The sequence below is a fragment of the Schistocerca americana genome, chromosome X (genome assembly GCF_021461395.2).
Source record: "Schistocerca americana isolate TAMUIC-IGC-003095 chromosome X, iqSchAmer2.1, whole genome shotgun sequence".
Lineage (NCBI taxonomy): Eukaryota > Metazoa > Arthropoda > Insecta > Orthoptera > Acrididae > Schistocerca > Schistocerca americana.
Genome location: NC_060130.1, coordinates 428,080,477 through 428,106,874, shown reverse-complemented (window position 1 = coordinate 428,106,874; position 26,398 = coordinate 428,080,477). Strand labels below are relative to the sequence as shown.

Below are 26,398 nucleotides of genomic sequence, written 5' to 3'. Positions count from 1 at the left end.
CGGCTGGCCGAGCGGCCCGTGCGGCCACTGCTTCCTCCGAACTTATATCAGGGCGCGACGACTCGCCTGTTACCTCACAATTATCGTGACTGGAAGACTAAGTAGGTTGAAAAAAAAAAAGGGGGGGGGGGGAAGAGAGCACTGGCAGAGAGGAACTTCTTAATACATACGGGTTGTTGTGAAAAACTTACACACAACAAGCAGTGTATGTTTAATAAGAAGGACGTGACCCAGTTATTAGCTAATAACGTAACGGTTCTGTGTTGCAGGAAGGAATTGGCGCTGACTACTGCCTGGCATGAGGCAATTGTATCGGCGACTATTGCAGCAGCCTGGGTGTTTGCCTTGATGGGAGGCTGGCTGACTGGTAAGTACGGAGCAACTCATTATCCAGGGGTTGGACAAAATAATATCGACTCACATGTAATGACAGTGGTTCAATAAAGCTTGTCGTATACTCCCACCCTGTAGTATTGAAGCGTGCCATCTAGTCGATGAATGTGTGCACATCAGTCTCTTGCTAGCAGTGACAGTCGTGTCAGAACTTCATTAGGGCTGATTCTTCAGATATACAAAGAGGCATGGTTGTTGGAGACGGTCTTGCGCACTGGCGTGGTGATACGACACTGGACTGTGGACTGGCATTCGGGAGGACCATCGTGAGATTTACGTTTCCCTCAATTTCGCAAAATGGCTTAAGGCAAATGCCGGTATGATTCCTTTAAAAGAGCAAAAAAAAAAAAAAAAAAAAAAAAAAAAAAAAAAAAAAAAAAAAAGCTCTGAGCACTATGGGACCTAACATCAGTCCCCTAGAACTTACAGCTACTTAAACCTAACTAACCTAAGGACATCACACACCCATGCCCGAGGCAGGATTCGAACCTGCGACCGTAGCGGTCGCGCGGTTCCACACTGAAGCGCCTAGAACCGCTCGGCCACTCCGGCCGGCCTTAAAAGAGCACCTATGAAAGTTAGCTACAGAGACCTAAAGACGAAGCTGAATGATAGACGCAGGAAGACTGTGAAGTGAATTATGGCCAGAAAATACAAGACACTAACATGAGACGAACACACATGTACGGGAAGTTTATGAAGAACTACTCGGAGGAACTGCATGTGGAAACATTCACGATAGAGCGGCTATTTAAAATCGTATATATGTGGTATCTGTTCTTTCGGACATGGCAAGGGCACGTCATCAGTAGTGTGGATAGGTTGGAAACTTGGTTTGGTCAGAAACCGTGTCAGGATAGCCGAGGCGGTCACGGCGACCGTTCACCAGAAACGGAAAAAATCCGGGTTAGAGTCCCGGTCCGGCACAAATTTTCAACTTTCCCAATTGATTAAACTAAATTCCCACTAGCAGCTAATGTCGTTGTTCCAGAACAGTTGATTACACCGTGCAGTACCTCTGGTAGCACGAATCGTCGATCACATTATTCCAGAGAAATGGAGAACAATGTTTACTTTCCCAGTGTTGGGTTCAGTGATGTTGTGGGCTGCTATGTCTGGTCCACTTGTTGTCCCGTATGGGCGGTTACGCATGTAGCCTGGGTGACGGTCTTCATCCAATGCTGCAAACTGTGTTTCAAAGTGAACGATCTATGGGCTAAGACTATTCTGCTAACAGTGCTGGAATTGTGAGAGACACGCATGATGAATATGATGGAGGCCCTCCCACTTTCTAGATCCGAATATGCTTGAGCCTCTGTAGGTTATATCGGAGGACACGTTGCACAGTCGATTTCGTCCTCCAAGGACATATTCGAAAATGGCACCCACTTTGCACGAGAAGTATCTATTCCTCTGAATGTTCAGAGTTTTACGCATTATCCATTCTACGACATATACAATCTGTTGTTCATGCCAAAGGAGACCAGCAGCATACTAATCAATCTTCTTTCTCTCTTCCATAGGTGTCCTTACTACGTCCAATCCCTGTATCTGTGCAATGAACAGTAAGAGAGCTGTACCACGTGCACTTTCCTGCCAGCATATTCTTTCAATCTGAAAGATGTCAACCTCCTTGTGAGCAGCACCAGCAATTTGGATCATTCGTTATATTACGAGATTTTTAAGTAGAACTGAGTCACTTACTTAGTTTTGTCTTTGTGCTTCCAAAGTTTAATTTTTAAATTCTCGTGTGTTCGTGCATACATGAGGCATGGACTAACTATATGTGTAACATAGATTTACACCGTCCTTAGCGCTGTTGTCGACAAATTTAGTATGAATGGGAACTGAGAATGCTGTGTTCAGATGAGTCCTGAGTTGGAGTCCCTTAGTTCGCAGCTCCAAGCAGTGTTGCTTCAGACATGCAGCTTGGTGCTGTTCCCCGTGGGTATTATTGCGGGGGGGGGGGGGGGGGCGGCGAGGCTGGATGGTGGTATCCAAAGGACGCCCACCACGTCTTTTAACGTCTCCCGACAGTTCTCTGCTTTGTTCAGCCCAGTTACTGCCCGCGCTGGATTTGTCTCTCTACCTGTGGTCAAGCGAGAGGTCGAGTCCAAGGTGTAACAGGCAACGAAAGACTTTTAAGGAAACCTACCTGAGAAATAGATTTCAGGCGCTGTCTGTGGCTGATAATGACCCTGAGACAACTGTAGACGTTTGCCCTATCAGGGAATGGCTCTCAGCCTGCAAGAAATTGGTACAGTGTATACAAATGGTGAGATTTTCGGTGTTCGAGAGTTCCAATGGTAGGTGCTTGATGGAGCCCCTTAGGGGTATGAGTGCCAAGGAGGGAAATAAATCCAGTGTACATTCTATGTGTATCCCAGGTATGGAACAGGTCCTTCTGGATGCCATGACGAGCATAGGTCGCAACCAGTTGCTGTTAACGGCTCATATTTATTGGTACAAACGATACGTACCGCTTCGGATCGGAAGAGATTCTCTCTGATTTTCGGCGGCTAACTGAAGTGGTGAAAACAGCCAGTCTTGCTTCGAAGATGAAGGCGAACCTCTCTATCTGCAGCATAGTTGACATGATCAATCATGGAATTTTGCTACAGAGCTAAGTAGGGGATCTGAATCAGTGGTACAAACGGTTCTAAGAGTGTGTGGGCTGCAGATTTCTTGACTTGATTCACAGGACGAGAGACGTCGGTATCCGCTTAATGCATTAATAGAACAAGAGTCCACTGGGGGTAGGAGGGGGGGGGGGGGGGTGTCTCCGGAACTTCAAACAGGGATACGGTGTCAGTGGGAGCAAGTCAAAAACAGGATGAGAGTAGACCTGGAAAACATCAGCATTATAGCTGTAAATTGTTGTAGCTGTGTTGTCAAAAAATCATAGATCCAAGCTCTCGTAGAAAGCACTGTAACAGAAATTGTCATAGGTAGTGAAAGCTGGCTAAAGCCGGAGATAAGTAGAGCTGAACTTCCTACGAACGATGTAACGGCGTCCAGAAATGATTATCTAAATTCAGCGGGTGATTGCGTGTTCATTACCGTTATTAGTAGTTTATCATTTAGTGAAATTGAAGTAGAAAGTTGCTGTGAGCTAGCACTGGTGGGAGTTATAAAGCCAAAACCGAAACGACTCAGTTTTTAATATGTTCAAGGAAAATTTTAGTCTTATTTTCAAATCGTGCCTGACTCGTACAATTATAGTTGGCAGAGACTTCTAACCACCCTCGATATGTTGGTAAAAATACGAATTTAATTCGGTGGTAGGCGTAAAACTTCATCTGAAACTGTACCAAATGTTTTCTCGTAAAATTATTTTGAGTTCAGGAACCAACACGAAGTTTAAATGGTTGCGATAATATATTAGTACTCATACCAGCCAACAGCCCTAAGCAAATACAAATCGTCAATATGGATAAGGGAATTAGTTACCATAATGTCGCTGTAGCGAGATTGAATACCGGAACATTCAAACCTGCCAAGAAAAATCTGTTTATAAAAGCTGACAAAAATTCGCTTGACGGCTTCCTAAGTCAGTGCCGGCCGGTGTGGCCGAGCGGTTCTAGGCGCTTCAGTCTGGAACCGCGCGACCGCTACGGTCGCAGGTTCGAGTCCTGCCACGGGCATGGATATATGTGATGTCCTTAGGTTAGTTAGCCTTAAGTAGTTCTAAGTTCTAGAGGACTGATGGCCTCAGATGTAAAGTCCCATAGTGCTCAGAGCCATTTGAACCTAAGTCAGTCTCCATTCCTTCCACAATAACAAGCAAGCATCGATTAAATGTGATTAAAATCAGATAATCTGCGTTGATGGCAATTGAAGATTTATACCTCATGAATTAATAGGAGGCGGAACAGATCCCCTATGGTACACGAAGCTCATCAGGATACAGTTGCAGAAGTAACGAAAAAAGCATGTCAGATTTAATAGAACGCAGGATCTACCAGATTGGCGATGGTTAACAGATGCTCGAAACGTGGTGCTGAATTCAATGCTAGATAATTTTAGTAGTTCCCAGTAGTAGCAGCAAGACACAATCAATACCTTCACTGCGCGATAACAGTGGTGGTGTTACCAACCATTGCGCCATTATAACGGTGTTACTAAACATGATTTTCCGCCAATGTCTCTTCAAAGATGATGATGATGATGATGATGATGATGATGATGATGATGATGATGATGATGATGTAAATACTGCAGAATTCGAATCACAGCCAGCTGCCAACATGAGAAATTTAGGATCGGGTCTCTCTTCCATAGCGAAGAAATTTGTCACTTAATAAAAGTGTCTCCCGGTCCAGATTGTATACCAATTAGGTTTCTCCGAGTATGCTGATGACTTTTCCCCGTTTCAGCAGTAATATACAATACCTGTCTAATGGCTGGAGAGTTGCACAGGTCACACCAACACACCAGAATTTAAATGGAATAAATCTGCTAATTTGTAGACTCATATCACGAAGAAAATTATCTACTGACATGAAACCATCACGTTATAGAGATGGGGCCCCTCCACGCCCGCACCAACGTGGTGACCAAACCAAAAGTTCTACTGTCACCTCCGTAAACATGTTAGTTGTCTAGTAAGTGGATCACAGGATGCTGGGCTGTGATGTCCGTGCGTCTGGGTAAGGCTACGCATTAACACGGTCCATCAGGTGATAGATAGTGGACGAAACGCGAGTGAGGGTAGCGATTTGAAGAGCAGAGGAAAAAAGTGCGCCGGCCGAAGTGGCCGTGCGGTTAAAGGCGCTGCAGTCTGGAACCGCAAGACCTCTACGGTCGCAGGTTCGAATCCTGCCTCGGGCATGGATGTTTGTGATGTCCTTAGGTTAGTTAGGTTTAACTAGTTCTAAGTTCTAGGGGACTAATAACCTCAGCAGTTGAGTCCCATAGTGCTCAGAGCCATTTGAACCATTTTTGAAAAAAGTGCCATGGCTCGTGCCGTGGGAAAAAAACCACTGCGACAGTGGGATGGGTAGTAAGAGCAGTAGTGGCTTACTAGCTGCGATAGTTCATGCAAGGTTGGATTTGTTAGTATAGGTATCATGCATCATTACCATGACAAGCGATGGCGATGTGTCCCAGCTGCTGCTGCTGCTGCATTCCTGGAACAATCAAGATCGTTATACAGTAGTGGGAGATCGGCCATAGATCATCTCACTGTGTGGAGGATGTGTGGAGCTTGTTTGCATGCAGTGTACGGTACGGCTTCCCTGTGTGGTGCCAGTTATTCGGCAGTGTATTCCAGCTGGATATCCAGTAGTGGCGTCTGATTAACAGGGGCTCGCCTGTGCCGTTATGTTTGCGTATGCTTGGCCATAGATGTTATGTCCTTACAAGTATGTCTTTTGGTCTTTTATGTTTCCATCTATGGTTGTGGTCGTAGTTCCCCAGATTCAGAATAAACTGGTTCTGCGAATGTCTGGAGTTTCTGTATAGTCTTGCGGTGAGTTTGTGGATTACCTCCGTGAGAGTCTCAAGTCTGTATTCCCGGTGAAGGTCCACGATGCATGTGTATCGTGGAGCATTGCTTATTATTTTGAGTACTTTGTTTTGTATGAGCTGCAGACGGCGCAGGCGTGTAGGCGCAGCGTATCCCCAGACAGGAGCTGCGTACGTCATCAGGGGTCGGATAAGTGTCATGTACATGGACCTCGACACCCTTCTGTTCAGTGTGCTACGCCTGTTGAGCATAGGATAGAGCTGTTTGAGCCTCGCGCTAGCTCGGTTTTGTCATGTGTTGTATGTGGTCCCCCCAGAGTAACTTCCGGTCCAGCCAGACACAGAGGTATTTGACTTTCTCGCGGAAACGTATTGGACGTGCATGTAGAGTTATTGGTCTGCAGTAGCGGTGTTTGCGCAGTTGCTTCGGTCTTCTAGTGAACAGAACGGCTTTGCACTTGTCGACGTTTACTCTAACACGCCATTTCTCCAACTAAGGCTCGGCCGCTCTGAGTGCAGTCTGTAGGCGTGACGTAATGTATGATGGTTTCCAATCTTGCGCAAGGATGGCTGTGTCATCCGCCTAGATTGCCATCATTGTGTTGTGTGTGGTTGGGAGATCGTTTATGTAGAGGTTAAACAGTAGGGGCCCTAGGATGCTTCCCTGGGGTACTCCCGCGTGTATACCGTGTTGTGTTGATTGTTTTCCCTGCACGTCAGTGTTGAAACTCCTGTCTGTGAGGTATGAGTGTATTAGACGCAGCAGCCCGTCAGCGAATCCCGCGTCGCTGAGTTTGCGGATGAGGCCGTTGTGCCATAGACGGTCGAAAGCCTTTTCGATGTCCAGGAACACTGCCCCTGTAGCTTTGTTTATGTTGAAGCCATGTGTTATATGTTCAACGACCCGTAGGAGTTGTTGTGTTGTGGAGTGGTGATTCCTGAAGCCGAATTGCTCCGGTCTCAGGATGTCATTTGTTATGCAGTGCCTAGTGATGCGTTTGAGAATCACCTTCTCAACAATCTTACTGAGCGAACTCAGAAGGCTGATGGGTCGGTAATTTTGTGGGAGGCTGTGGTCTTTCCCCGGCTTCCTGAACATCAGGACCTTGGCCGTCTTCCAAAAGGCGGGGAAGTGTTGGTGTTTTAGTATGGCATTCGTTATGTGTGTTAGGTACTCAGTTGCTTTATCCGTGAACTCCTGGAGGACACGGTTTTGAATGCCATCATGACCAGGGGCTTTCCTAGCAGCGGAATGCATTATAGCCCAGGAGACTTCGGCTGTGCTAGCATGTCGAATGTCGTCGCGCGATGGTTGGGCTAGAATGCGTGTAACCTCTTGGTCAGTAGCAAGTGTGAACACTGGATCTGATGGTACCAGGTTCGGTGTGAATGACGCTGCGAGTGTTCGAGCCATTAGTTCTGCTTTCTCTTCCGCTGAGTATGCAGGTCCGTCAGGCCCTTGTAGCGTTGGGGTGTATATTTTCTCCCTGGTGAAGTGTCGGGCTAGCTGCCACACGCCAGGTCGTGCGGTGTCCAGCCCTTCGAGTTTTTGATTCCACTGTTGTGTTCTATGTGTTTGTATTTTATCGTGTATGATGCCCTGTAGTCTGTTAATGTGCCGTTTGAAGTACGGACGCCTGGTGCGCTGCCATTGTCTCCTGAGGCGATTCCTCATTGAGATTAGGCCCAGGATTTCCTGGGGCAGGGCCGCACTGCGTTGTTGCGAGGTGCGATCAGGTATGGTGCCTGCCATTGCGTCCCGGACGGCGTTAGTGAGGGTTTCTACTGCCTCGTCAATTTGTCCTGTTTCGTTAATTTCGTGTATAGGTGGGATGTGGCTATCAAGCGTTTGCTTAAACAATGTCCAATTCGCACGCCCGTAGTCCAACATCTTGCGTTGTTCCGTGTGCTGCAGTGTTTCTTCAATGTATAGTATTACAGGTTGGTGGTTTGAGGGCAGATAGTTTTCAACGGCAACGTTGAGTGTCGCTGTAATGTCCTTGATGAGGGCCATGTCTTTCACGTCTGGCCTGTGTCCCCTCTGATAGGGAATGTGCGTCGGTTCAGTCGGCGCTAGTATAATGTAGTTTCTACCTAGCGAATGTTCGTACAGTTTTTTGCCGTTGGGATTTCGTATGCGTGAATTCCATTCTGGGTGTTTTGCGTTCAGATCTCCAGCGACTATTACTCGGGGTGAAATGTTGAGTAATGTGCTGATATTGCGTGTTGAGATGCCTACAGGGCTGTTGTATACCGATATCAGTGTGGTGTAGGCTCCGTTGAACTTGACTCTGGCGGCCGTAGCCTCGATTTTTTCCAGTTCAGGGAGCTCTATGTTTGTGTGCTCAATGTCTTTGTGTATGACGATTGCAGTTCCACCTGCCACGGCGTCGCCCGGTCGGTCGGTACGATAGACACAATAGCCAGGAAAGTTTGTTTGTGCGGTTTAAGTTTAGTCTCGCTCAGTAGCGCGACAAGGATTCCCTTGCGCTCCATGAACGCGGCAAATTCTGCCCTTTTGTTGTGGATCGAGTCTGCATTCCAGAACAGGATCCGTGATAGTGTATGCGGGTCTGCGTTATGGGCCGGGTGTAGTATATTATTCATGTAAGAGTGTGAAAGAGTGTTGTGATGGCAGTGTGTATGACAGCCCAGTATTGCCCGGGTTCGGCGCTCATGAGCTGGGTGATGAGTGTAGTGACGGCCATCAGCACCTTGGTAAGGATTTGAACGGTCGTGTGTCGGGGGAATAGTGTTTCCAGTATTCCCCCAGGTGGTGTGTTGGTGTTGGGTGTGACAGCCTGAGGTGCTGTTGTGGAGTTAGCGGCCGCTTGTGCGGGTATTGGTGCGTTGTTAGGAGCGGCATTTGTGCTTTGTGACAGAGGTTGTGGCACCTGTGTTACTTCTGTGGTGAGGGGGATGGTAGTGTGAGTTACAGTCTCAGTGTCTTGTTGACTGTTTTCCTGTGTGTTGTTCCGTTGTTGCTGTGTGGCCTGTTGTGGTGATTTCGTGTTCCCCGCCCTGTGTTTGCGTGTACGTCTATTCCTCCTCTGGGCTTGGGGTTCGGGGGGTTCTTGTGTGGGTGTGTTTTCCTGTATATGGTGCGTTTCTTCGCAGCACGTGATTTACGGGAGTGGGGTCGTGTTGTTTCGGGGCATAGGTGTTGGTACCGATGCTTGCTGGGTTTCAGGTGTTGCCTGTGGTTGTTGTGTGGCTGTTGCAGCGGTTGTTTCACGTGTGTGTGTAGGGCGCTGAGGTTCCGCAGCCTGTGCCGTTCCGCCAGGGCGTGCAACCGTGGCAAACGTTACGCCGTTCCTTACTGGGTTCGGCGCTGGCCTTGGACGTGGTATGTCGTACAGTACCCTACTTTTGTCTTGTTTCACTTCAGCGCCTGTTTGTATGGGTTGCACTGTCTGAAGTTTGCCGCATGGGGCCCATCGCAGTTGGCACAGCGTCACTGGTTTGGTTGTGTTTGTGTGCAAGTGTTGGATCTGTGGTTGCCAGCGCAACCGCGGCAGCGAGTTGCCAGGCCGCAGCGGAGGGCCGAGTGGCCGAACCGCTGGCAATTGTTGCATTGTTGCGGGACGTTGGGTGGTTCGTAAAGTTCTACACGTACGTCCGTCCGCAGAAAGCTCTTTATCTGCAGGATGGCGCGGGAATCAGCCGTGTCGGCTAACTCAACTATGTAGTGTGGTAACGGTGCGTGTGTACGGAACCCTGTCATCCGGGAGGCACTTTTGCAGTCGAATCCCAGATAACAAAGGGCCGCATGTACTGTCTCGTTGGGGGTGCTGGGGTCCACTCCCTTGATCACGTACTGCTGGGTTCTCTCGTCCAGCATTCTGTACGTGTAATGTTCAATCTTCCGATCTTTGAGGAAGGTCAGAAGATCTTTATTTTCGTTGTCTGTGGCAACGTATAGTGAGGCCCTATCTCCCGAGTACTTTGCATGTAATGTGCTGTTTATGTGCCTCTCCGCGAAGGCAGTGTTAAGGGCACTAAGGTTCCAATAGTTTCGTATAACAACTGGGGGGAAACCAGTCTTGTGTTGTGTGGGCACTGCTGTGGCTTTGTGTGCTTTGTTGTTGTTCGCCACAGCTGTGTTTGCGTTTTGTTTTGTGTTAATGTTGCTAGCCTGAGATGAGCTAGTGGGTGTAGGCAACAGCGCCTTTCGGTTGTCTAGCGAGTTTGGTTGCTCGCTTGTTTGTGCTGGTGTTTTTTTGGGTCTGCGTTTTGGGCCCTCCACCTGCCAGGGCTCTGTGTAGTGGTTTTCTGTATCCACATCCGCCGCCGCTGCCTCGGTCTCTTGAGGCTGCGGCGCCGATGGCAGAATGGTACATGACTGTCCAGTGACAGGTGAGTGTAAAGTGATGTTTAGTGTAGTTGTTTTGGTGGGAGAGACGTCCGCCCCGAAAAGTTCGGTGATTAGCCGGCGCGACTCGAGCTGCTTTTGCGCCAAGCTGTCGAGCGTCGCCAGCCGCTCCCTTGCCTTCGGTAGCGGGCGGGGCGCGATTTTCGGCGGGTGCAGTCGATCCTCGCGCCTCTTGTGTTGCAGTCTTGCTGCGGGTGATAGCAGGGGAAGTGCTAGTAGCGTCCGCCATTTCGCACTTAGGATTATTTATTGGGTGGGAAGGGGGAAACGACAATTTTACTTTTCTCGAAAGGCGAGAGAAGTGTTACTTGTTCCCTATGGAAGTGGGTAGTCCCTACTTTACGCTAACATGCGCTGTTAGTGCAAGCGCGGCACCTAAAGGAGGTGCGGGAGGAGAATGACCTGCAGCACGCGGGCTTGGTCCCGTGAAGGAGCCCTGGTACTGCCTCAGAGTCCCTAAAAGAACGTGAGAATCACGTTGGGGGCGTTGGGTAACCGGAGGCTACCGGGAGCTACGAGCCGAAGCTCTTTCGCGGCAGTCCGCGACTGGTTGCGCGGCTTTGCGTCGAAGGGGAGCAGGCTCAACCCTTCGGCACTCGGCCGGTTGCCGCTGGGCGGCTGCGCCGGGAGCGGCTGATGCGCACTCCCCGGGCGCTGCCGGGCGACTGGCTGCGGAGCCCTGGTAGCGGCCGGCTGGCGCGCGGCCGGCTGGAGAGGGTAACGGGCGAGCTACGGCTGCTGGCGGTCGGCGGCTGCGCTGCGAGGTCCTCTCCGCTCGGCGTCCACGCGACAACCATCACGTATTCTGCAAATATCGTCCGTGTGAAAAACAACTGGCTGTCTGTTCACATGAAGCTTTTTGACTCCCTTCCTCGCAAGCGGTTGCCAATCAAACTACGTGCCTGTGGAGTATCGTCTCAATTGTGCGACTGGATTCGTAATTTCCTGTCAGAGACGTCACACGGCATAATAATAGACAAGAGGTCATCTAGTGAAACTGAAGATACAGCTGGGATTTCCCAAGGTCAGAGGCCCTGTGCTTTTCTTAATATACATGAAAGATTTAGGAGACATGTCATCACCTCTCTCAGATACTATCTTTTTGCGTCGTTTAAATTAATCAGAACATCAAAATGATTTAGACAAGATATCTGTATGGTACGGAAAGTGGCAATTGACCCTGAACAAAAAGGTATAAGGTCATCCACGTACATACATGTTCTAAGGGCTAATGCGTTGTCGATGCAACCACTATCCTGTCATTGGCTGTTCGTTTCAGTTTCATGTAATTGTCATATCCTCTTCTCGATATCTTCCAAATACTTCTGTCTAGGCCTTCCACTTTTTTTCCCAGCACTTTCCCTTTAAGAATGATAATGAATAAGGTAGTGTCTCTGACGACATGTCTAGTATATCTTATTTTTCTCTTTCCCTTTTCCTTTACCAATCTTCTCTCTTCGTTGATTACCTTCAAGACTTCCAGTTCCGCCGTATCCGAATTTCAGCAGCTTTAAGTAGATTGCTTTCCAGTTTGCCCACAATACAACTTTCACTTAGGGAAGTTTACTCCATACAAATGATTTTACAAAGTATTTTCTGACGTATGTATTCATATGTTTTTGAAGAAAAAATATTGTTCATAATCATAAACGCCTGTTTTGCCAATGCAATCCTTCACTTCCATTAATCATCTTTTGTCATCTGTGATTATACTACCGCGATAACAAAAACGTTTCTTCTGATCAATTCTGACTTCAAGTTTTATATTGGATTTAATTCTTCCATGATACAAAAAAGAATCCGTTAAATTTCCGTTACACGATAGACAACACTAATTTAAAGGTTGTCAATTCAACTGAGAAGTTAAGGATTACAGTTACGAACAACTGAAGTGTGGAGAAATAGAACCAAGAACTTCATTTTGGCGGGTTGTAGACGCATGGCTGAAAACATGCCGAAGTCCGGGTGTGGCCGTGAGTCGTGCACGGAAATGGTGAAGCGATCGCTCGCGATAGGCCGGAAATCCGGGTTCGAGTACCTGTCCGGCACAAATTTTCATTGTCTCCATTCCATTCTACAGCTGATGGTAGTCCATATTCACTATTTCAATACTTTTAATGTATTTCATAAAGGCTGTAGTCGACGCAGTGCCTATTCCTGCGGCAGGACACTCAGAAGGTACAACAAATATGCTAAAGAGACTGCCTACAGTATGCTCGTGTGTTCTCTTCTCGAGTTTTCTTGCGCGCTACGAGATTTACCAAACAGGATTCACGGAGGACATAATGAAAATTCAAGGGAGGGCATCTCGGTTTGTGCTATCCTGAAAAAGAACATTGTGCCACGGATATGCAAGCGAGTTGGGGTGGCAATCATTGAAACAGAAGCATTTATCGTTGCGACGAGGTCTTCTCACGAAATTTCAGTCATCATGTTATTCCACCGAATAACAAAATACTATGTCGTTTCTCATCTACATAGGGAGAAATGCCCATCGTTATAAAATCAGTAGAATCATGGCTGCCGGCCGAAGTGGCCGTGCGGTTAAAGGCGCTGCAGTCTGGAACCGCAAGACTGCTACGGTCGCAGGTTCGAATCCTGCCTCGGGCATGGATGTTTGTGATGTCCTTAGGTTAGTTAGGTTTAAGTAGTTCTAAGTTCTAGGGGACTAATGACCTCAGCAGTTCAGTCCCATAGTGCTCAGAGCCAATCATGGCTCACACGGAAAAAATTGGACGTTAATATTTTCCACGTGCTATTCGATAATGGAAGAAAGGAGAAATAGTCTGAAATTGTTTCTGTGAATCCTGTGCCAAACACGTATGTACGAATTGCAAAGTAATCACTTAGATGTAGATGTAGAATCGGATTATGTATTTGTATTTTCTAACTATTCTGTGGTTTAGATGCTTCGGACGTTTCTACGATTCATAGCTTGTTTCCATTTAGGCTTGATCGTAGATACTTCCCGTCCTCAGGCATGATGTAAACGTTTAAGTCAGTAGCTATCTAATACCAGATCCAGCCCTACACGTGTTGTGGCAAAATTGAACAGGGTAAGAGACAAATCTGTCAATTTCTGACAGAATAATTCAACATGGCGGAAGTATTATGGAAAAAATACAATATTTAAATGTTGCGGGTAAAATCTGAAAAAGCACACAACGTTACCCCCTTGTCACAGCTGTTAAAGGGGTACATCCAAATCACCTAGTTAGAGGGATCAACACCTGATTATCCTCTTTCAGTGGTCACTGTTTCGAAACCTGGTGATGACTTTGTCAAAGTTTTCACCAAACTAGGGCTTTTCCTGATGTTTACACTTCGTAAATTACGCTGACGGAAAAATCGCAACACCAAAAGAATAATTAATAAATTCAGAGTAATAAAATTTCGGGAACACATTTATCCAGGTAACATATTTAAGTGATCAACGTTGCAAGATCACAGGTACTTCATCGGTCAATACAGGGACCGTTAATCCTGCTTGTGGATGACGGTGGAGTTGCCGTTCGATGATGTCCCCTGTGTGCTCGACTGGAGACAGATTCGCTGATCGAGCAAGACAAGGCAACATGACGACACCCTGTAAACCATGTTGCGTTCCAACAGTGGTATGGAAATTGGAAATTTGTGGTAAAATCTTATGGGACCTAAGTGTTGAGGTCATCGGTCCCTAAGCTTATACACTACTTAATGTAACTTAAACTAACTTACGCTAAGGACAAAAAAAACACACACACAGACGGGGGGGGGGGGGGGGGGGGGAGGGGGGGCGAACCGTGACAGGACGCCCAAGACCGTGCGGCTACCCCGCGCGGTAGTAGTATGTAAGCGAGCTTTATGCCGTTCGAAAACAACCCCTGGAATGCTGTTAATGAATGGCAACACAACAGATCGAATCACCAGATTGACGTACAGTTTTGCAGTTAGGCTGCGTGGGATAGCCACGAGAGTGCTCCTGCTGTCATACGAAATCTCTCCTCAGACCATAACTCCAGGTGTAAGTCCTCTGTGTCTAACACGTAGACAGCTTGCTTGCAGGCCCTCAACTGGCCTCCTCCTGACCAACACACGACCATCAATGGCACCGAGACAGGGCCAACTTTCATCAGAAAACACAACAGACCTCCACCCTGTCCTCCAATGGGCTCTCGCTTGACACCACTGAAGTCGCAAATGGTGGGGGTATGGAGTCAGTAGAACGCACGCTACAGAGCGTCTGGCTCGGAGCTGTTCTTAGTCACAGATTTGTAACAGTTCGTTGTGTCGCGGTGGCGCCAACTGCTGCTCAGATTGCTGCTGAAAATGCAGTACGATGCGCCAGTGCCACATGCCGAACATGATGGGTATCCCTTTCAGTAGTGCCATGTGGCCGGAGATTGGTCTCCCTGCGACCGTACATTATCGTGACCGCTGCACATTCTAATGACCACCGTTGCCAGCAATCATGTACAATGGCTACAGTCCTGCTAAGTCTTTCTGCAATATCGCAGAAGGAATTTCCAGCTTGTCATAACATTATAAGACGACCTCGTTCAGTGAGGAGTTGTTGATAATGGCGTCCTCGTTACCTTAAAGGTATTCTTGACTAACATCAACGCACCACGCCCAGACTCAAAGGTAACTAACACTCACGACCGTTCAGCTCGTGACATCCTGACCATACATTATGGTATTACGGTTTTTCTTGAATGCTTTCAGTCGATATCAGAACTGATGTAGTGCTTAGATTCTGGTGGGTATGTTGCTGACACTTTAAAAACTGGAAGGCATAATTACTGATAGATTCTGCGTTATCGTTTTGGGGAGATTTTAATGCAGGGCATCTACATGTATTCAGTATTATTTTTTGGATAAAGTGATCAGATATCTTAAAACAACTTCATAAGCAACTGGCATGTCGCAAAGCGCCACACCACTTCGATTTTTTTTATCTTTATCTCAATGATGTCGTCTGTCTCTCCGCTAAGAAGATCCAGACTCTGTTAAAATAAATCTTACTCAATGTGTCTCTCTGAAGTAATCAGTGTGGTTAAGACAATGAACTCGTATTCGTGAGGAGTGAGACTCAAATCCCCCATCCCACCATGCAGATCAAGTTTTCTGTGGGTTCATTAAATCGCTTAAAGCGTATGCCATGATGTTTTCTTTCGAAACTGACAAGACCTAATAGCTTCCTCATCCTGGTGCAGTCGGCAGTTACACTCAGCGTCCAATTAAGACGTTAGAACCTTATCTTCTTTTCCTCGTTGTTCGATTAATCAGTCTGGTAAATTTCACTGTCTTGGCTCATACATATTTTTGTTTTCCAGTTTGTGCAAACATCAGCATATCTCGCAGATTTATTATATCATTTTCATTCGGGAAATGTTGAAAATAATGTTACGTGTGCCTACTGACCTGCAAATCTGTGAACACGGTACACTCACCAATCAACGACATTGTCACACTGTACTTCTTCCCCATGTGCGTCTTTTCAGGGGTGTATTCGATCTGATTATATATTCGTAGATGACAACACGCGACTGCATCGAACATCACAAGTGGAGGAACTCTTGGAAAGGAAGGAGGATATTCGGCGAATGGACTGGCCTATTCGCTCTCCCCGTTAAATCCCATCGATCACGTGTGGGATGTGCTTGGAAAGCTATTCCAACACGCCCGCATACACCAACGACTATCCTGCAGTTTCAGACGTGCTCGTGGAAGAATGGAACGCCCTATCACAAGAATTCCTTAGCGACTTCGTGGCCAGAAAGGGAGCATGTTGCAGAGCAGGCGTTGCCGTCCTTGGTGATCACACCCTATTAGGAACCATATCCCTCAGTTTGTAATGTCCAGGGGACCGTCATGAATGCCGTTACTTCAGGATAATTAAGGTGTTTCATTAAAAGTGTCATTTCTGCTCGTCACACTGCGCATTTCTTTCTTCTGTACTGTATCAGTTGTATGTATGGTCCAAGTTTCATCAAACTGTGTTACTTGGCACTGACTCATCATGGGAAGTTCCTTTCGTCAGAGAGGTGAGAGACGGCATGTATAGGACATCAGAAGGAACAATTTCTGAATATTGTCGTATCCGTTGTAACGGGAACAAATTGTTAGTTACGGGATGAAGCAGAGCTCGACCCTCATAATGGTTTGCGTCGCAGTAACGTTCTGGACTTAGTTCGGGCTAAGAATCTCTGTACCGGTATGACTTTCGGGATCAGAGGTATTCATTGTTGGGTAGGCGATGTCCAAACCGCGTTTTGTTCTGCGCTGAGATGATCACATGCGAAAAGACAGCGGTCACCACTTCTTTGGAAGGAAGGAACAAAGGAAGGAAGGAAGGAAGATTAAGATTCAATGTCCCTTCGACGACGTGGTCATCACAGACAGAGCGCGAGCTCTCGTCAGAGGAAGATGCGGAAGGAAATCGCCTGTGTCCTCCTCCAAGCGATTATTCCAGAATTTCCAAGGTCTGGGTGGCCAGACAAGTTTTCAAGGTGCAGTCCTCCCCAGTAAGAGTCCATGGACTAAATTATCAGTGCGCCACTGCGGTACTCAGCTGGAAATTCTTTGCCAGTAAAGACGAAACAGACAGATTTCAATGACCGAAATGAACATGTAATTACTGGAACCGTGTTTGATTAATTCGTCTGAGAACTGATAGTATTCCTGTCATGCGGGATAGCTTATGGAAACGATATTTGCTTTCTAAGTACAATATTTATCTGCAAAAATTTGCAGAGCTTGTTGAACTACTAATGGTAGAATAACTTTCGTCTGTGCATAAAGCCTCAGTTAAAATTAAAAGAAAACTGATACTTTGATATTGTGCCGTTTTGTCCTGTTCGGAAGTTTGTCGTACATACTGCGGCGGATACACACTGAGTTGACAAAAGTCATGGGATACCTCCTAATATTGTGTTCAACTTCCTTTTTTTTTCCGGCGTAGTGCAGCAGCTTCACGTGACATGGGCTCAGCAAGTCGTTGGTATGCCACTGCAGAAATATTGAGCCAAGCTGCCTCCATAGCCGTCCATAATTGCGAAAGTGTTGCCGTTAGAGGATTTTGCGTACGAACTGACCTCTCAGTTATGTCCCATAAATGTTAGATGGGGTTCATGTCGGGCGATGTGATTTCCCAAATAATTCTCTCGAATTGTCCAGAATGTTCTTTAAACCAGTCGCAAGCAGCTGTGGCCCGATGACGAAACGTCGACGTTTGGTAAAATGAAGTCCATGAATGGCTGGAAATGGTCTCAAAGTAGCCGTACGTAACCATTTCAACCATTTACCGACAATGATCGGTTCAGTTGGACCACACAATCCATTCTCTTCCATGTAACCACAGCCCACACCGTTGTGAAACCACCACCAACTTGCCAGTGCCTCGTTGACTACTTGAGTCCATGGCTTCTTTGGAGCTGCACTACACTTCAACCCTACTATCAGCTCTTATCAGTTTAAATTGGGCCTCATCTGACCAGGATTTTCCAGTAATTAAGTGTCCAACCGATACGGTCACGAAGCCAGCAGAGGCACTGCAGGCGATGTCGTGCTGTTAGTAAAGGCACTCACGTCGGTCGTCTGCTGTCGCAGTCCATTAACGCCAATTTTCGGAACACTGTCCTAACGTATACTTCCGTCGTACGTCCTACATTGATTTCTGTGGTTATTTCACGCCGTGTTGCCTGTCAGTTAGCACTGACAACTCTACGCAAACGTCGCTGCTCCCGGTCGTTACGTGAAGGCCGTCGGCTTCTACGTTCTCCGTGGTGAGAGGTAATGCCTGAAATGTGGTATTCTTGACACACTCTTGCTACTGTGGATGTCGGAATACTGAATTCCCAAACGATTTCCGAAGTGGAATGTCCCATGCGTCTAGCTCCAATTACCATTGAGCGTTCGAAGTTAGTTAATTCCCGTCGTGCGGCCGTATTCATGTCGGACACCTTTTCACACGTGTTAGCAGAGTACAAATGAGAGCTCTGCCAATGCACTGCCTTTTATATCTTGTGTACGCGATATACAGGTGTATATCGCTGTTCCATAACTTTTGCCATCTCAGTGGAATGTTTATCTTACGTCATTAGGGCAACCATGGAATGAATCCTCAGGGCAGTCACACTTGATGAAGGGCTTTAGTTCAAAATTCAAGTATGTTGGCATTTGCATTATAGTCACAAATATGGATTTCCTTTTTGGTAAAACCTTTATATGGCAAATAATTGTACCAAATTCCAATTAGACTACTGCTTCTAAATCTAAAGTTCTTTCATTAACTCGTAGGGATTAACACAAGTTACAATTGTTTTCTGGAAATGAATCATCCACGTACGGAAAATTCTCGTACCGGACCCTCTCCAACTTCAGAATCGTGTTTTAACACATCCACTGTATCATGAAGCCCAGGACAAGTACATAGTTAATATGTTTGAAATTTACTTCCTTAGTGTCCACATACTTCTTATTTTATTTTATTTGGAAACGCTACGTCACTGTCGACGTCTCATATTTCTTTTCACAAATGCGTTGTTTTTTCTTTGGTTAGCCCTTCTGTGTTTTCTTATTATATCGTGAGGTTTGGCAGGCCAATTAACTTGGCCAGATTTGAATCTCTCCGTGAATACTGGTTCTTTCGGTAGGCTGAGTATGCCTTCACATCGCGCAGCATGAATGTATGGCTCTGAGCACTATGGGACTCAACTGCTGTGGTCATCAGTCCCCTAGACCTTAGAACTACTTAAACCTAACTAACCTAAGGACATCACACACATCCATGCCCGAGGCAGGATTCGAACCTGCGACCGTAGCAGTCGCACGGTTCCGGACTGCGCGCCTAGAACCCCGAGACCACCGCGGCCAGCGGCATGAATGTAGAATAAAAATAACGAATGTGAGATTTCATTATTGATGTACTAGGCTGTACAGAATTGTCTGTACAGCATCTGACTTTTCTTAAAGAAACGGAAAACTTACTTTTCTATGTCGAAAAGTGGGTTTGAAACCTGCTTATCCCGTGTGTGTGTGTGTGTGTGTGTGTGTGTGTGTGTGTGTGTGTGTGTGTGAGAGAGAGAGAGAGAGAGAGAGAGAGAGAGAGAGAGAGAGAGAGAGAGATTTGCATATGTCAAGCCTATCGCAATCGATTTTTAACACAAGTACTCATTCCTCTCTGAGAGACTAGTTCAGTTATTTCGCTTTATCCATTATTCAGTGGTTGCGAGAAAGCCATGAGTGTCAAGCTTACTTTTCAATGGAACATTCGTTGCCAGTCGCGTTTCAGTTGCTGTTTATTGCGCTAAGCGCAGAACTTTACATTAATTAACTCATTTTTGAGTGCTTAACATTTTTTTTAATCTTTAGATTAGTCAGCGATGTATACTACTTCTTTAATGCTGCGTCGATCCTACAGTCACTCCCCGATAGAATAATTTCACGCAAAACTGCCAACATTTCACCGACAACTTCGTGACCAGTCTTTGTGTTATTTGAATGCCTCACCTGAAGAAATCAATAATTTTCGTCAAAGAAGTTAGCGGCAGAGTTTGAAACATACCTCCGACTCGTGCTCAGAACTAGCTTGATACCTCACTCGCGACTTCGACTGCATTCTTTGCATTCGTAAATAGGTGCAGGGCGTGAAATAAATTACGTGACGTATGGCGCCACTGATCGGCAAGGAAACGTTTATAGGCTTACCCGGATCACTTCCCGGTACTGCTTTAATTTAGAAACAGCCTTAACCCTTTGAGTGACAAAATGTTTTATCCACCATAACAGTGAAAACCAAGTCAGTATGTACGCTTCGGGTATAGTAATCAGCAAAGTCTCAATTTATTATGTATCTATAAGTGCACCACCCATATTAGGGCCGTAAATATTCATAACCAATGAATAAGGAGCACAAATCTGTCGGTTTCCCTTTCCTTGTGCGTAGGCGCTGCTGTTTCCGTAATCGGATACTCTACCTCCTCTCTAGAATTGCCTGTATATTTCAACTCACATGGACGAGCTGTGGTCTTACATACTATTCATAAGTGGTGACCAGTCTCAGTGTACACATCACGCCACCTGAAATGCGTTAGAGGGGTTTTCGTCCCCAGCTTAATTATGTTCGCCTTCGGTTTGGTCAGATTTGTGTACCCTACCATGTTACCAACTATTTACGTAATAATGCTGTTAATATTTGCAGTCATTTCTCCTCAGTTGTTGCTCCAGTTATGCTTTATCATATACACGAGAAAAGTTCCGTATTTTGCAACTAAATTTCTCTCTGCCGAACATGTTTCGCCAATTGTTACTAGGCATCTTCAGTGGTATTCATTTTATACACTATTCATGCAACCATTTGTTGATCTGTATGCAGTAAATGAACATTGTACAGGTTTGTTCCAATTGATATATGACATGTAAACGTCTCTCTACATATAACCTATACTGTACAGACGGCATATACTTCTGCTCACATTTATGGAATAAATCCGTTTATTCTGTCATACAAAGCTTGAACGAGGTAATACACAGCATTGATTTTCAGTCGCAGAGTGATACACTAGCCGTTCTACGCAGTCACGGAAGCAATCTGTATGATTAGTGTCCACAAATGGTTAGCTTGACGCTTTCTCCAGGATCCGTTGTGGAACAGCTCGCTAAGGCGGTCTAAGGCCTTGCAGTCATGGACTGTGTGGCTGGTACTGGCGGAGGTTCGAGTCCTCCCTCAGGCATGGGTGTGTGTGTGTGTGTGTGTGTGTGTGTGTGTGTTTGTCCTTAGGATAATTTAGGTTAAGTAGAGTGTAAGCTTAGGGACTGATGACGTTAGCAGTTAAGTCTCATAAGATTTCACACACATTTTGAACAGCTCGCTAACAGATTACGGTTATTAGAACTCAAACGACGCCGAAAATATCCATGTCGATTTTCTCTAAAAACTTTGGAATGTGAAGCTAAAAGAGATTTCGTGATGATTCTTCTTTTTCCGATGAATAACACCTGTGCTAAATTTTATCGAAATCTCTGACCCACAATTCCAGGCCTACCCTTTTTACACTCTCTGCACAGTGTCAGTAGTTTTAATAACAATTCCAAAACTGAATTATATTTTTGCAGATCTGAAGACGGTACTGTATTTCTTCGATGATCGTTCTGGCTTATCTTAGCTGCTCGGATCAACCGCAAACTGAAACGAGGTCCCATGTGTCCGTTTAATTTGGTTGGATAGCAAGCCGCGGTGGCGTCACAGACAGGCGAACCAGAAATATAAAGCCCACATGTGGAAACGGCACAGGACAGCGACGTCTTTCCTGCAGCGGCTGTTGTGTTTATCAGTAAAAACTGTAATAAAAGAGGACTCCGGAGGTTGAGAGCAAATGCTACGCTCGTAAACACGGTTGTGGAAGGAGCTATTACGGCACCAAAGGGGAACCACCAGGACTCGTTTGGCCGAACTTACGAGACTATAGCAGTTCCAGCGAGACAGGTGGTGCAGTAGTTAGTGCGCTCGACTCGCAGTCGGAAGAAGCGAGTTCAGTTCCCTGTTCTCCGTGGTTCCCCGAAATGTGTTGAGGTGAATGCCAGGATTATTTGTGTGGATGAGGTAGGATACGACAAACGTTCTTCCCCATTCTTGTCTCTAATGATACTGTGTCGTCGGTAAGACGTAATGTGCAAATCATTCTTCGTCCGCCACAGTAAAATTCCATTAAAGGCACAGAATACTCCTCAGTGGAGATAATTTATGCTGATAAGGTGGTGGTGGTGGTGGTGGTGGTGGTGGTGGTGGTGATGATGATGACAGAAAGACATGGTTGGTTTGGGGGAGAGAGACCCAACAGCGAAGTCATCGGTCCCATCGGATTAAGGAAGGAAGTCGGCCGTGCCCTTTCAAATGAATCATCCCGTCATTTGTCTAAAGCGATTTAGGGAAATCACGGAAAACCTGAATCAGGATGGCCGGACGCGGGTTCGAACCATCGTCCTCCCGAATGCAAGTTCACCGTGGTAATTACTGCGCCACCTCACTCGGGGTGAAAGAGATATTGAAATCATTTGCTGATGTATAGCCAGTTCCTATCAAATAACGTAACGTAAGGGATGTGTCACTTGCTCTCGGTTCGTAAGAATCTGCAGAGAGGTGTTATGAGCTAAACTTAAAACTTTGGCGCAGAGTTTAATCGCTTACACTGCCGCCTCTCTACCGCTTTCGAGCCAAATATTGGCGGTGAATTATTATTATTTTTTCATCACTGGTCTTCGAACCGACTACCTACGTGACGAACACCACCGAATCGCATATTCGATGACCTTGATTATGGAGACAGATCACAGAAAAATGTACATATATTAAGATTGAACGATTGTGTGCAGTTACGGAAAAAAAAATATATCACCGGCAGCTTGTCTACGGAATCGATACGCGTACGACAGCATGCTCTACCTAATGTTCCATAAAAACGGGATTTTTCCGGGGATCGTACCATCGGTTCTATTGGTATTAGAAAGATAGGGTCAAGTGTTTCGAATAGCTCTTGGCTAGGGACCAATTGGATACCCGACAGAAGGATCATCTTACTGTAACTGTCATGAAATGCAAGGTCAAAGTTCAAATATTGTATACTTCCTCCAGCTTTGGCAAATTGAGTAAATTTTTTTTTTCATCACATGGGGTGTATGGTGCGCCTTAATGAGTTTTTGGAGATACAATTTAGTCCGTGGGCGGTTTCTGAGAAAACCCGAAAATTTTCTTGGGCATCAAAACCGAGCCGCGGCTTCCAAGACAGCTATGCATGGGAAATGGCTGAAATTTATTGGATATATTCCTAACATCCTGATCTCGGACGGCTTTGAAATTTTTCTTTATATATTTATCCTTTTCCGAAATACAAGTTAGCCTACTTGTACACGTAAAATACGCACGTAATATCCGGTGTGAGGCGAAAACTTAGTTTATAAAGTGACGTAGCACGGAGATATACGCTGGAAAGTGTTTCCATTACCATGATTATTCTGAGAACGCTATGTTGTGGTACTGAAGCACATGTAAAATTTTTGTGCACGTAAAATCCGGTATGAAGCGTAAATTAGGTTTGCGGTATTTAAATTTCACATAAGCAAACTATAAAAAATTTACTGACCCATTAGTTTCTTCTCATATGAGTGTCATCCCGTGCTATAGCGGGGAAAGAAGGGAACAAGGGGAAAATGATCCTGTTTATTAAAAGACTCTGACTGAAAAGTGGGGCACCATCTGTTTCATTCTACCTTCCTCAGCACTTTTAAAAAATGTTCCCAAAAATTTTGGGATGCGAACATATACGCCTTCTTTTTGTACTGAGAAAAGTGTGGTAGTGGGAGAGGAATAAAGAGAGGGAGAAATTAAAAGTGAGTGAGGGCAGGTGCTAGTGAGACATTCAATGACAATAGATGGTTCAGATGGCTCTGAGCACTATGGGACGTAACATCTCAGGTCATCAGTCCCCTAGAACATAGAACTACTTAAACCTAAGGACATCACACACATCCATGCCCGAGGCGGGATTCGAACCTGCGACCAGGTTCCAGACTGCAGCGCCTAGAACCGCTCGGCCACAGCGGCCGGCTCAATGACAATAAGAGAGATATTAACTCTGAGAGGAGACAGAAGCAGTGGGAAGGAATGAATGAGACGGTAGCAGTAAGAGAGAAGAGAGAAGAGGGAGATACTGACAGTGACAGAAGACAGTAGTAGTAGTAGTAGTAGTAGTAGTAGTAGCAGAACAGAACAGAGGTGGCTGTGGCTGTCAGACAAGACAGTGAGAGTTACGGAGACACGAAGAGGTCATGACAATGAGTTGGGCTGAATCTCTGGGCGAGAATAGGCAAGTGGGAATGGATGGGCATGAACGGACAACGATGAAGTAGAGGTGTGTTAGGGTACCTTATGGGAATATGAGGTGAGCTGCATATTAAAAAGAGCGCGACTATGTTCGCATGCCAAAATTTTTGGGAAAATTTTTAAACGTACTGAGGAAGGCAGAATGAGACAGCTGATACCCCACTTCTCAATCACTCTTTTAAAACGGTAGCATATTAACCTTTTTGTGCTCTGATAGTATGCTATATATTCCCCTACCACGTTAATGAGAGAGACTGGCAAACTGGGCCCTTTAGGAGATCCATGTGGCATGTTTGGTTGACTCAGCTGCTTGTGTACTGTTGGCCAAAGGCTTGGAATTCCGATCTGCCAAATATGCTTCATCTGACATGTTTCGTTTAAGTGCATTCCCCACAGGCGAGTGGAAGAACTAGTGGCATCTGAAAATAATGGCTAGGCTCTTTTTAGGAAATCAGAATGGAGTGAATGTGTAAAGAGATACCGCTAATGCCGGCCCCAAGAGCTAGACAGAATAGTTTCCTGGAGGATTTAACATTTCGGTAGTGGTATTAATACAATTGTAGGTCAGACTCGAATGTGGAATGAGAATGGCGTTGCTACTCTCTGCTGGATGACAGCATCATCCAGGTCACGTAGCGCCTTTATTTTGCCTGTGAGAGGCCAATGGGCGGCATAGTGAATAGCTGCAATTAGGGGGCAACAGCCAGTCGGATCCGGCTCGTGCTCCTTTCTTCTCGCAATCAAGATAGGCATAGACATAAACTGTGGCTGTTGTCAGAGGACGCTTTAGAAGTTGACCGCTGCTTGGGAAGGGATGAACTCGGGATGGCTGCTTGGCTGCCGTAGACAGCGACAGAGTCCATCGCACATTCTGCCGCCTCACTAGTGCTGAGCACATCAGCGAGGTGGACCATAGGCACTGCCAGGCAATATTGCTGCTATACCCTGCGAGCATCTAGAGTAACCGTCAACTATTGATACAGAGCACAGGTAGAAGAGTTGGAAATGATTGCCAGGTGCTGACAGGCTGTACCGAATCATTTCTAAGCCCATAGGGAGGGGTTGTCGGAAGACTAATTATTCGACTCACATTTCAGTATGTGGAGTACTTTTGTATGCTTTAAGTTCGCTGGACAGAAACCGCTGTAATAAGCAAACATCCGCTAGAAACTTCGGAAAGCGTTTCAAGCTGTACTGAAGCTATGATTCTCCCTTCGTTGCCTGCCTTACGGGAAATGGATTTCCTCGAAATCACAGCATAATGTGGCACTTGGAAAACGTTTAATTGCGTGGATTATTTAGAGAATTCTCTATATCATTATGGGAAATTTTCTGTTTATTAGTTTAAACATATTCGACAACGAGTGAGTTTTGTCAGGCAGCAGCACCATAATTAACCGTAGAGGGCGAGGGCGGAATCGGCGAGTAGCAGCCACAGTGCTGATTTTGAGAGAGCCCTAAATGTTTAAAAAGTTTGAGTTACCCAGGAAGTGCATGGACTGTTGTCGGCAGTTCAGTGTTGCGACTGATAATCATTGTATCGTTATCATTGGTGCACTAGGGTAAGTACGGCAGCACTGGCATATTGCCGGAGTGTAAGTTGTTTTAAAGTCTAATGGTCGGCGATTTAGCCACAAGAGATGGTTAATTGTTGCCAGCCTCGCTTTTGAAAGATGACATGATATGCTGTGGAGGTACCGGTGAAAGAAACGTATTTGGCAAGGTTTATCAAAATGGAAATAAACTAAATTGGTTTCGTGGAACTTAGTGTTTGATTTTGTGCGAACTTCTGACCATATTTTGTTTAAAATCTCATCTCGTGTCTATTAGTTCGCTGAGAACGCTGCAAGAGCCAGTTATAGGATTTACGGAGATTGGTCAGGTTGCATGTATTCAGTCCAGCGATCGGTTCTTGGAATTTCTTAGTGTGATCGGGTTACAGCCTCCTAGTCATTAGTTGCTTCGGCTTTTGAACCTGTATCGCGGATTAAAGTGAGATTGTCGACTCTTCTAAAAAGCCATTTCTCTAATATAACTATGCAGAGATTTTATTCTTTTGCCGCGAGTTATCTAATAGCGTTTCGTGCATTGCAAACGCCTGGGGCGTGTTCACAGCGGCGTGACCGAGCTTTCGCGACTTGGAAAAGTTTCGGAGAAGCGCAACGGTGTCACTCTTGGTGTCACTGTGTGGTGAACCATGGAATATGACTTCAGTCTGGTAGTGGGTGAGGGAACGATGCAAAACGGTACGTCACGGATGTCCTTCGTCCTGATGTATTCTCTTTCATGTGACAATATCGTGGCCG

At 45.9% G+C, this 26,398-nt stretch overlaps 1 protein-coding gene across 2 annotated transcripts in view; it reads left to right on the top strand.

Annotated features, from left to right (window-relative positions):
* LOC124555614 (proton myo-inositol cotransporter-like) overlaps positions 1-26,398 on the top strand; it is a 522,342-nt gene that overhangs the window by 170,959 nt on the left and 324,985 nt on the right. For both annotated transcript variants that reach the window (XR_006968572.1, XM_047129583.1), the window contains exon 2: positions 270-367. Coding sequence is in view for 1 of the 2 variants with exons in the window: in XM_047129583.1 (XP_046985539.1) it covers positions 270-367 (98 nt within the window). In the remaining variant the exon portion in view is untranslated. The remainder of the gene's footprint in view (positions 1-269; positions 368-26,398) is intronic.